Source organism: Callionymus lyra, chromosome 17 (genome assembly GCF_982586985.1).
Source record: "Callionymus lyra chromosome 17, fCalLyr1.hap1.1, whole genome shotgun sequence".
Lineage (NCBI taxonomy): Eukaryota > Metazoa > Chordata > Actinopteri > Syngnathiformes > Callionymidae > Callionymus > Callionymus lyra.
Window position 1 is genome coordinate 19,967,709 of NC_141834.1, and position 13,125 is coordinate 19,980,833.

At 39.5% G+C, this 13,125-nt stretch overlaps 1 protein-coding gene across 5 annotated transcripts in view; it reads right to left on the minus strand.

Moving 5' to 3' along the window:
• ptprub (protein tyrosine phosphatase receptor type Ub) overlaps positions 1-13,125 on the minus strand; it is a 258,433-nt gene that overhangs the window by 167,548 nt on the left and 77,760 nt on the right. For all 5 annotated transcript variants that reach the window (XM_087812960.1, XM_087812963.1, XM_087812959.1 and 2 more), the window contains exon 2: positions 8,479-8,607. In XM_087812960.1, the coding sequence (XP_087669086.1) occupies positions 8,479-8,607 (129 nt within the window). The remainder of the gene's footprint in view (positions 1-8,478; positions 8,608-13,125) is intronic.

Below are 13,125 nucleotides of genomic sequence, written 5' to 3' on the forward strand. Positions count from 1 at the left end.
GGAATAGAAGACCCTCCTCATAATAATTAAATAATTGAATAATTCAAAAAGGTCGAATTTTTATTAAATTGATACCTTACTTATTAAATATTAATTAATTTCTAGTGTTATTTGGTTTTCAAATGAATATTTTCTATCATCATTTCACATATTAATGTTTGTCCTTCAAGTAACTGATATATTTTCTTCCATTTCTTCAGACCGTCACCCTAAAAAAAAAAACCTACGTTCCCGACTTACCAAAAGATTTGAGACAAACAACTTCAAATACATGTTTTTAAAAAAAAACTCAACACAACACGACATCACTGAAACACTTCCTGACAACAGCCCAGCAGGAAGGAAGGAAGCGAACGTGGATGGTAATCAGCGCTGGAGGAAGATAAAGTCTGGGGTCCTCCAGCGGAGAATTGATCGTGAGATACTTAAGTTCCAACACACATGTCGGCGCCGCCGTCTGCATGGACGATGGGCTGTGAAGCCGCTGCATACTCATCAGCCCGAGATCAGTATTCCGTCGCTTCCGCCGAGGAACTTGACTGGAAGGCACTTCATCTCAACGATTAGTAACACCGCCGGAGCTTCAGATGACCACGTAATGAATCACCCTCCTGCCGGCCGGGAGGTTGGCGTGGCAAACATTGTGGCGCGTCAGAGTGTGAAGGAGTAAAAAAAAAACCTGAGGAAGGTGAAGATTCATCCTTTAGAGTCACCTCTTCATTTGTAGTGACGGTGACACGGAGGGTTTCCACGGCTCGGATCCTGATCTAAATGGCCAGAGTCAGTTTTATTTCACGCACAGCGGTCAAGCTGCCTCGGGCAAAATATCACACCCCTTGATGAGATTCTGCGGAACAGAACAAAATCAACCCGTCCAAACGACCAGAAGTCCAAAGTACAGCTAAAGATGTATGATTTGACCTAGTTCAGAGTACTCGTGTGTATTGTCAAGAATCTAGTGAAACAATATTTATCACGATACAGGGGCAACGGTATGATTGATATAGTAATACTGAAGTAACAAGGATATATTTGGAGTATTGTCGAGTACTTGACTCTGGTGTTTTGATAGTGTAGTAACAAGTATATATATGTAGTATTTTCCAGTACTTGACTCTGGTGTTCTGATAGTGTAGTAACAGGTAACCAGAGTCAAGTACCTGACATGTGTAGTATTGTTGAGTACTTGACTCTGGTGTTATGATAGTGTATTAAAAAAGATATATGTGTAGTATTGTCGAGTACTCGACTCTGGTGTTGTGATAGTGTAGTAAGAAGGATATATTTGTAGTATTGTAAAATACTTGACTCTGGTGTTGTGATAGTGTAATAACAATTATATATGTTTGGTATTGTCCAGTACTTGACTCTGGTGTTGTGATAGTGTAGTAACAAGTATATATGTGTAGTATTGTCCAGTACTTGACTCTGGTGTTGTGATAGTGTAGTAACAAGTATATATGTGTAGTATTGTCCAGTACTTGACTCTGGTGTTGTGATAGTGTAGTAACAAGTATATATGTGTAGTATTGTCCAGTACTTGACTCTGGTGTTGTGATAGTGTAGTAACAAGTATATATGTGTAGTATTGTCCAGTACTTGACTCTGGTGTTGTGATAGTGTAATAACAAGTATATATGTGTAGTATTGTCGAGTACTTGACTCTGGTGTTGTGATAGTGTAGTAACAAGTATATATGTGGAGTATTGTCCAGTACTTGACTCTGGTGTTGCAGAATTTACAGACCACATGACTCTTGCTTTAAAAGCGGTTGGAGTCGACTGTATCCTCTCGTCCTCAGTCATCGCCGGGATCTCGTGGGATTTTAATGTTGATTTCATTCAAACCTCCTCACTCAATGTGTCATGTTCTACTTTGAAGGATATACTGACTGCTGCCATCTAGGGGCCGGAAGTTAAATCGCTACACGAAAATGAACATAGCGGGAATATTTGTAATTGTAAATTAAAATATACATATATATTTATTTTAAACACATCACATGAACCATGAAAGAACTACCGTGACTTGAAATCTGATTTTCAAGCCAAAGATAAAAAAATGTTATTAATAGATTGCTGTCAAATATCGATACAGTATCATCGGAAAGAACATCGCAATTTCGATATTATGCAACACCCCTGGTTCACAGTCCGTAGTGTGAAACCCTCTTTGTTGTCTGAGAGGTACTGACCTAAGTTCATACCAGTAGATACAAAACCCCCAACATTGCCAGCTAATCCGCTAGCGTACACTCAAGTCACAGAGAAGGTACAATCTAAATATTGGAAATCAGGTCGAATTAAAAGTACTTAACTCGCACCGGGAATGCTTGAAAAAACATGACAAAATGTCCCATTAAAATAAGCTAATTTGCTCGTTAGTTTGTGCTGAGTAAGCAAGTACTTCTACGGTCGTGGTAGTTTGTGTACCTGTGTGTAATGTGTAGCCGGGAATCAACAAAGCACGTTAAATGTCTTTGTGCACGAGTGGAAAAAGCAGCAACGCTGAGCTTGCACGATTAGATCTGCGTCTCCGGACGAGTGTCACGACGACAACTTTCCGAAGCCATCATTTCAACATCATCGGCGCTAAAGCGGCGCCGCGTGGTTTCACTCCCGAGTCTAATTAGCGGCAGAATCGTGGACGCGTGAAACAAATCTGACCCCAAACAAAGTCAGAAAGAGAGACTGAAGAAACTCTTGACTTCAGATGGAGGCGCGAGTCAGTGGCGGCGTGAAGGGAAGGATTTAATAAATGAAGAGGTTTGATTTCTGGGATGTAGATTCATTTTTAACAAGTTTTTAAAAACCACTAATTGCTCCACCGAGGACGTCGTGTTTATCTCGACAAAATAACAAATATGAACAGATTTATAATCGTGTTGATGAAGAAAGAGATAATGACATTTTGGATGGTGGTCTCATGACCATCTGGATCCACAAACATTTTTGAAGGATTCGATAGATAGATTTTATTCATCTCCTTAGAGAAATTTGCGGATTCATTTCTCTCTGTGGTGGAGGAAAAAACTTGCGTTGGGGGAGTTCATCGTTGTGGTGGATATTTTAAATGCTATTAAAGTCTGTAATAATATCTTTAAAATATATATATATTTTTTTAATAGTTTGTAATATGAGACTAAAAATGCGATGTACAGGTATAAGGGCTGTTAACTCGTGACCTTCAAGGTTGTTTTGAGTCAGGAGGTCAAAATAATACTTTAAAACTGACCGTTTTTTAAATGTTTTCGATGGTTGACTAACAATTTTATTGGTAAAAAACTACATGTAACTTGTTAATTAAATTGTTGTTACTTTTTTTTTATTTCTTAACATTTTTTTTATTGGTCATTTATTGAATACAAAGAGCTTTTCTCACACATTTAAAAAATGTAAATTATATTTAATGAAATAATACAAAAAATGTGTTTAATATACTTTATTTTTAATTTAGGAATATATTAAATGTACCTTTTTTCCCAGAATCCTTAGATAAAATACATATTAAAATGAAATAATATATAATTAGACTGACACTAAAGCTAACTTGAGAGTTACCTTTCATTTTTTTGGATTTTTTTATTTTTTAATTTATTTTTGCTTGACGGACCCTTGCAACAGTCACGGTATTTAATGTGGCCCCTGAGGAAAGGCTCCTGAAGTAGGTAGTAAACCTTAAATTGTTGTAATAAATGACATAATGAACAATAGAAACGGACATAAACGGATAAAAACGGACATAAACAGGAAAATAAAGGAGTTTATATCCATCATAACATCATCATGTAAACGGTTCCTTTCAGAGCTTTTTCATCCAAACGCCTCTAAACACAGGATTTTAACACGACTCGTCAAATCTTTCCATCAAAGCTCTTCAATAACCGTCAGAAACAAAGAACCGTCAGTTAATTGAGCTCCATGTTAACTACAAGCAACACAGGAGATTAAAAAGAAAAACCTCTTTCGTGTCATTGTTTCAGAGGATATTTCCTCTAAAAAAAAGCAGAGCCAGACCTCGTGACTTTCAAAGGAGTTAAAAAAAAAAAACCTGACAAGGGCATCGTCCCGGAGTCTGACTTGTTCATTAAAAGTGAAATAGAAGAGCAGATTATCAATAGCAGCCAGACACCTCTGATCCGCCCAAAACAGAGGAGAATGTGATAAAAATGGAGCTTTCTTATTAAGATCTCGGCGCTCCATCTTCCCTCGGAATATTCCCTCCTTTCAGGGGGAAGAAGAGTCTCTGATTTCTCCAGGGAGCGACGCCGCCGCGATCTGCTCGCTTTGCTAATGTACGAGAGTTAATATTGGACCACAGTAAATATCGGGGTGTCGTCGACGCTTTTACGAGACGCGTCACGAGTCAAACCCTTCGGACGACGATGGTCGCACCTGGACGTCCACGCCATCAAAGTCGCATCGAGTTGTGGATAAAAATCGCTTCACGGTGACGTCGATATTGTAATATTTGTACATTTAAATGTACAATTAATTGCAGTATTTCTGAAGGTAGTGAAATTCTATCCTAGCAAAGATAATTACATTGAAAACATGAATAACAGCAACAATTATAAATGACATTATGTAGTTGCACACATTTTTTTAATCATCTTGTTCTTTCTCTTCATCTCTCTTTGTTCTTATTTTATTTTTATTTTTATGAATAATTGCTGTATTGCTGTGGCTAATTGAAAAAAAAACTATTTCGATCAATAAAGTTCTACCTAAACTAACCTAAACTAACATTTGTTTTCTCTTAACGTTTAATAAACTTCAAAGGCACTATGCTCCGTCAAACACAAGGCCCGCGGACCAGTTCCGGACGGCCAACTCATTATTTGTGGCCCAAAATAGATTTAAATACATATTTTTGAGTAGAATTGATTTTAAGCTTCAGGGTTCTTGTGGATATTATTTCACCTTCAAAAAGGATGTCGGTTAAGTAAGTAAGTAAGTAATATTTATTTATATAGCGCTTTTCCAGACCAGGGTCACAAAGCGCTTTAACAATCAAAACAATACTCAAAAAAGTATATACTTTAAAGATCAAGATAAAACTGATAACAACACAGGAGTTCCAGAAAATCAGGAAAAGCCTGAACAAATAGAAACGTCTTATAAGAAATGTCTTATTAAGAGAAATGACACGTGAGATAATTGAATCTTAAATTAAGAGATTTGCTGAATTTGGTTTGGATGGAGACGGGAATTTCAATAATTTCACATTTACATGTGACTTAGAAAAAAGGATAAATAATAAAAAATATGTTTTCCAAATTATTTTGCGATTGACTCGTTCAACTAAACTTCAAAGGCACTTCTTCCAACACTTTGTATGGACTGTTTTTAAAGTGCTTTATAAATAAAGTTGATTGATTAACCATGGTCCATTTATCAAAAATGATAAAATGATAAAAACAAAGAAATTAAATTATTTTACAAATTATTAGTATTCGTATTTTGTACATTATTCCCCACTAGTTTCACTGAACTTCAAAGGCTACATCAGTCAAACACAAATAAACGTACACACTGACAACTGTACAACTGAGAAAAATCTCTAAACTTAGGAAAATGTTGTCGGAACATGATCTGGATCTTGTAATCCATGCGTTTGTTTCTTCTCGTCTGGACTATTGTAACAGTTTGTTTTCATGTCTTAACAAGAAGGATCGTCTCGCAGTTGATTCAAAACTCTGCAGCCAGAATTCTGACCCGCTCTAGTAGAAGAACTCACATTTCTCTGATCCTTAAAACTCTTCACTGGCTTCCAGTTTCTTTCAGGATCAACTTTAAAATTCTGGTTCTTACTTTCAGATCTATTCATGGTCAGGCTCCTCCTTACATCAATGATCTGATCCAGACTTACACCCCAGCTCGGGCTCTGAGGTCTGTGGATCAGAATCTACTGATGGTTCCTGAACACGCTTCCGGACCAGAGAAGAGAAATCCTTCCAGACTGTTGCTCCTAAGCTTTGGAACGATCTTCTCTCTCTTTGCGCTTGATGATCTACTGACTCCTTTAAGAAACATCTTAAGACGTTTCTATTTGTTCAGGCTTTTCCTTGAATTTCTGGAACTCCTGTTGTGTTCTAAGTATTATCTTGATCTTTAAAGTATGTACTTTTTTGAGTATTGTTTTGATTGTTTAAGCGCTTTGTGACCCTGGTCTAGAAAAGCGCTCTATAAATAAATATTACTTACTTACTAACTTTGTATACAGTAGATATCAAAGGATACAATTGTAGTTTACTTTCCGCTCGCATGATCAACACACTTGTATTAAACTAACCAACTAACCAGTGCATCCACATAACTTCCCAAAACGACTCATAAACCTTTTTGAAATCCGAGTTGTGCTGCGCGGCCATATTAGCGCCACAGCACCTGTCTGTCTGCCTCGGCAAAGGTCCTGGAATCGCTGTAAATACCATGGCAGTAATTTTTAATTAAACCCAAAGGGAAATGTGTTAATTATGGCGTCGCCCGCTGCGAGTTGGCTGCCGGCTCCGGGGAGAATCTCCCGTGCATGCTGATGACGAGGACTAAAAATGAAGTGTGGGTAAGAGGTTTAGGGTTAATTTTGGGATTCATCACGCTCCAAATTGAATCGGATTGACGGCTGTGGGAGGGAAGGAGTTCCACTTCTGTGTCAGGAGCTTTAAAAAAATTAAAAAATCACACCCACGGGAGAGTTTAAACAACTTTCTCAGATGCCGGGGGATGATATTTTCTATTAGAAGGTTGTTTCTTCCCTGCAGTGCACTTTTATTGATTGTATCCTGATGATTATAGGAATAATCGTCCCATCTTTACATCGGCGCCGCTATCGCCGCATCTGCCTCTCTCTTCCCGGCGTTCCACGCCGTCTGCTGCTCGATAAACAATTAAATGCATCTTTTCTACTTTATCGCCGTTTTACAGGCTGATTGACTGGCGACACCTGCGGCGGCCGAACGTCTATAGTAGGAATTCTTCTGAGCCGCGACTGCCGATGTATCTGCGGCGCAACCGTTCCCTGTGGTTATTTGTTAATGCGGCGGCTTATAAACTCTGCGTGCCGACCCCCCCGGGCGACTGTCGGCCGAGGACGACGGCACGCAAACGACGGTTCCACACGGAAGTCGCTCTGTTTTACACTCACGAGCTTCTATGACGGGACTGTGGAGACCATGATGTTTGTGGATGATATAGGTTCAACGAAACCTGGTCCAATTTCCTGTTTTGTTTTTGCTATTTAGTCAACCTTAGATGGACATTTTAAAAACATCCACATTTCTAAAAGCAATGCTAACTAACCCAGTGGTGTACATACAGAGAATTGTCTTTATTTTTATAATAATTTGATTTTTGTGTCATCGTTTGATCAGACATTTCAGACCAAAAGCTGACAATTATTTTACAAAAATTCAATGTTTTCCCGTCATGAAAACGTCCCAAACGGCTATGTTTGTTATTTGTTCGAAGATTAAAGGATTTAGATTCAAATTAAAAAAGGATATAAAGTGTTACGCTGTGGCATCATTTCACTATAAACAACTGGCTAGTTTTGCATTACAGCTGAAAGAATCCAAATCTCTATCAAGGATGCGTAACAGGGTTTTAAGGTTGAGCTAATGAAAGTGTTACGGGGTGTTTTATGAAAGTGTTACGGGGTGTTTTATAAAACTATTAATGACTTTTTTCACATCAAGGTTGCTGGTTCCATTCCAGGCCGAGACAACCTTTCTGTGTGTAGTTTGTATGTTCTCCACGTGTTTACTCCGGACACTCCGGTTTCCTCCCACAGTCCAAAAAGATACAGAGATTGATTGAGAACTTTGGGAAATTGTCTGTAGGTATGAGTGTGTGTGTGAATGGTGGTCTGTCATTGTGTGCCCTGAGACGGACTGGAGTCCTTTCCAGGGTGTCCCCTGCCTCTCGCCCTATGATACTGGGATAGACTCCGGTCTCCCCGCGACCTCAGTAAGGGATAAAGCGGTAATGAATGAATGAATGAACTTCCTCGTTTTTAAAAACAACATAGTATATTGCAGGGGTGTCAACGTTTAAAAACTGTTCATATTTGAGTTGAAGGTTGTAACTGTTGCGTAACCGGTTACACCCACTTGTGCTTTATAACCACTGGACGGTTCTGTGTCATTTAAACACCTTTTTAATCCCATTACAGCGAAGCCTTTCCAGTTATATCAGATAACAAATATTTATTCTTGCAGAGCCACCTTAAAATACGATATTAAAGTCAACAGATTAATCACATTATTGATTTTTATCTAATGAAACACGTGTCGACAATGACGCCCCAGTACAAGGTCGAGCGCATCATTTTAAAAACGACAGATAAGAGACGAGGTGAACAAGAGAGTGCAGGCGCGGTGGGAGGACGGGTGGGAATAGAAGGATTAAACCGTCACGTCAATCGGCGAGGTTTGTTCAACACGTGTCGGAAGAAAAGAGTGAAGAAGGTGAAACTCACCGCGGAGAAGGTCCGACGCGGCGCTGGGAGAGTTGTACGTCCGGAACAGAAGCCAGTCGAAGTCGTCATCCTCGCCTTGAGTGAAGTCGCACAGACTGGGGTCGGAATCTTCCTCGAAGGTGCAGCCAGCTGATGGAGGAAGAACCACGATCAATATTTCAAGCCGTTTCATCGAATACATGTCACGCTGGAAGAAAATATCCGGTGGTTTAATCTGGTACGATTATGACAGTGTACTCAACAAGGTTCTCGAGGGTCAAAGGGTGGAAGGGTTCAAGTACAGTTCACGAGTGAGGAGCGGAGCACAAGGTCTGAGATGGAGATCAAGTATATTGATTGATTGATTGATGACCTCGGATGAGCGGGAGATAAATGGCGTGAACCATCTGAAGAAATAATTGGATCGACTGTTTATCTGTATCTATGTAAGTATTGCAGATGAAAAAGTTATTAGTACATTTGTAATATAATTTAATTGATTTGGAAACATATACAAACAATATATGACAGTAAGTCCACATGAATTATTCTTAGTAGATATTTGTATATAATTATTATTATAATATTAATCTTGCAAGTACTATAGGTACTACACTTATAGTACTAACTACAGTACCATATACAGAATTAAACGAATAAAAAAAAGACATTATCGTAAACAGAATCACGGAACACGTAGTTTCTTTTTATAACATAACAGTGGAATGTTAAAAGTTTGCATTTTCCCTAAAAAAAATCATTTTCCCCTCAAACCATTTTCTAAAAGTATTGTCTAATTTCTTTAATTTTCTTTTAAATTTTTATTGTCATGGAAAATGTTCAAAATGTATTGAGATGGAGAAGAAAACGATTTGATCTCGATGTAGAATTATTTCTAATTTTGCTTAGATATGTAGGTTAGATTAATTGCATTTTAAAATAAAGTGTTAATTAAAATACTGCATTTTATCATGGCCCACTAATATTGTCATTATTGATTTACTGAAAACACGCATTGAATGATGTCTCTCACAAATGTTGTTCTTCAATCTGATACATGATTTTTCAGTCTATTAATCAACATACAATTGACAATTATTGCAAAATGTGCCACCTTCAGCTAGGGACGTGTATCGGCAAGAATCTGGCGACACCATACGTATCATCATACAGGGTCAATAATACAATGTATTGTGATACAAGGATATATGTGTAGTATTGTCCGAATACTTGACTCTGGTGTTGTAGTATTTACAGACCACATGACTCTTGATGAAGTTGTAACTGCTTTCATTTGTTTTCAAACCAAAATATGTCCAAACATCAGCTTTAAAGAATGCTGAGAGTCACTGTATCCTCTCGTCCTCAGTCATCGCCAGGATCACAGTTAATTTGTTATTGTATCGATACTACAATGTTTATTGGCAAGAAGCTAGCGATAATATACGTATCACGATACACGGTCAACGATACGATATATAGTGATAGTGTAGTAACAAGTATATATGTGTAGTATTGTCAAGTACTTGACTCTGGTGTTGTAGTATTTACAGACCACATGACTCTTGACGAAGTCGTAATTGCTTTCATTCGTTTTCAAACCAAAATATTTCCAAACATCAGCTTTAAAGGCTGCTGGAGTCGACTGTATCCTCTCGTCCTCAGTCATCGCACTGGATTTCATTGTTTATTTAGCTGCGACAGGAAGCAATGACTGCTGCCAACGTGAAAATAAATGTTGCAATATATTATTGCTGTATCGATGTTTTCTAACATCCATACTTTATGAGACTTATATAAGCACAACACACAAGTTTTTTCAATTTCTTTTCCAAGAATCTCAACTTCATAGAATCTCACAACCAGCGTCACCTCCTCCCTGAAACTCACTGAGTAATAATGAACTCATAAAGCTACTCTGGCAGGGGAACCTCCAGAGAGCCACATTAGCAAACCTATACAAAAGTATCTACTCCTGACTTAAGTAGTCCTGATGGAAATAAAATAACAACAAACAGAACATTCCACTTTTTTATGGTTGTCCGTTGCTGCGTTAACAAAAGGAACCGAGCATCAGTCGCGGCGTCCGAGTCGAGGGGTTTAAAGACTTCAGGAGCCGCTGCGTAAATATGCCGTGGATCAGCGCCGAGGGGAAGTAAAAACTGTGATTCTTCTGAAGGAAAGTGCTTTTAAAAACACGCCAACCTCGGCAATTAGCTCTAATAACTTGCGACGGGGACAGAGGCCGAGCTGCCTTCACGGGGCCCCTCAGAGTGAAAACACACAACTCCTCCAACAAACAGTCGACAAACACAATGTTCAAATCCAACCACAGTTGAGGAAAGCCAGCGCCCCGGGGGGAACGGGGTGATTATCATAATACGCCCAAACCTGCTATTGCACGTGCCAAAAAAGCAAAGTTATTCAAATTATATTTTGCTAAAATTGCTTTAATGGCCCCGGGGTCCTAAATAACCGACGCTCCTGCTGCTGCCGTCGCTGCATCTGTTGCCATATTTCACATTAGTCCATCAGAGGCGGAATTACAGTTTATTGAGTTGAACATTGGGGCTGCTGTCGCTGGACCAGAAAGTGTGTCGCTCTTAATTTTGAGCAAGAGAGGCTAATGTTAGCAATGTTTCTCTTTCATTCTCCAATCGCTCTTCTATTTCCCCGGCGAGTCCATGACTCGTATCGACTGCCTGATTATAAAACTTTTCCACAAGAGTCAGTCACATGAGGCGGAGAGCTACGAAGTAAAACATTCAAAAAGTACCAAAGATTTATCTTAAGAGACCTCCACGTCAGTCTCCGATACTGAAACAAAGGAAAAGGTCTCAGAAAAAGGACAAGTTGGGGTCAACAGGGGGCGCTGGGGGTAGATTGGTGGAAAGGAAAGAAGGGAATTTGATATATTACGACGTAAAGGATGTTTTTTTTAAAACATTTTCCTTGAACATACGACACGCAAACTGCCTTGCTCTTCAGATTCCCAAGTTTCCCAACGCTCAAGACTACAGAGACCATGATGTTTGTGGATGATATAGGGTCGTTCTATGTAGCCTGGCCTAATATCCTTCTGTCAGTCAACCTAAGACAGACATTTTGAAAACATTCTAAAAAAAAAACAACATGAAGTTTGCTGACTAACACACTGGTGTACATTAAACAAATCTCTTGATAGATTAAAGATGTATTTCAGACAAAATTCTTACATTTATTTTATTATGTGACAAACTGTTATTTCTACTACTTAATTAAAAATTTAAGAATTTAGATTTCAATCGAACAAGGATATAAAAAGTGTTTCAGGGTGACACATTTCACTGTAAACAACTAGCTAGTTTTACATTACAGTTAAAAGACATCACCTGTGATTATGGCTAGCTAGTGTTGTTTCTGACAGGAAAAAGTCCAAAAAAGCAGACCAAAAGACCTGCACGGAAGATTCTGCTACACGTTTGGACTATTGTTACAGTTTATGTTGGTGTCTAAACAAGAAGGATGTGTCTCGCTTGCAGTTCAAACAAAACTCTGAGAATTCTGAGCCGCTCTAGTAGAAGAACTCACATTTCCACGATCCTTCAAACTCTTCACTGGCTTCCAGTTTCTTTCAGGATCGACTTTAAAATTCTGGTTCTTACTTTCAGATCTATTCATGGTCAGACCTTCCATCAGTGATCTGATCCAGACTTACACCCCAGCTCGGGCTCTGAGGTCTGTGGATCAGAATCTACTGATGGTTCCTGAACTTCCGGACCAGAGGAGAGAAATCCTTCCAGACTGTTGCTTTTCCAGACCAGGGTAACAAAGAGGTTAAACAATCAAAACAATACTAAATATATACTTTAAAGTAAATCAAATATAAGATAAAAATTTCTCAAGATGTTTTAACGCAAGATCAATATTGCTGTCATCTGGAGAGGCTCAGATCAGGATGTCTCCTGGACGCCAGGCCGGTGAGGTGTTCGCCCACCGGTAGTAAACCACAGGGGAGACCCAGGACATGTGAGAAGGACCAGGTCTCTCAGTTTGCCTGAGAACGCTTCAGGGTTGGAAGAGGAAAGTCAAGTCCTCCCCACTGGAGCTGCTGCCCCCGGGACCAGATCCCCGACGAGGCGGAACCAAACGAGACGAGACGAGACGGGAACATATAAACCGAGCTGCAATGATTACATTTCAAGAAACATCTTCAACTGGCGGCAAATGGCTCAAAGTCCAGAAGTTGAGGGAATTGGGAACCAATGAGGTGCTTCAAGTCAGAATGAAATTAGAAGTTCGATCCAAGGTTCTTTGCTTATTCCCCCAAAGTGTATTTGGCGTTATATTGCAGTACTGCTCAGGATCTGATTTACTCGTGTGGAAGTGGAGCAGGACAACGACGCAGCCATCAAGGTGCGACTACAGCAGCGGTGACGGACAGTAACGGGCCTGAAGATGGAGGATAATTCGCCATCAGAATTTTGAAGGCGCCGTGCGGAGCGCGACCGCTTCCTCCCGATCGCTCACTCATCCCCGGTCGTCGGATAACAAGCGAGACTATGGGGCCATCATTCGCAGTCAATCCGGGGCGGGTGACACTGAACCAGTGGTGGAGGGAGCGCTTGTGTCTCCCGCCAGGTTTGATTTATTGCCCCACGCTGGGCTGGTACTGCACAGATTTGCTGG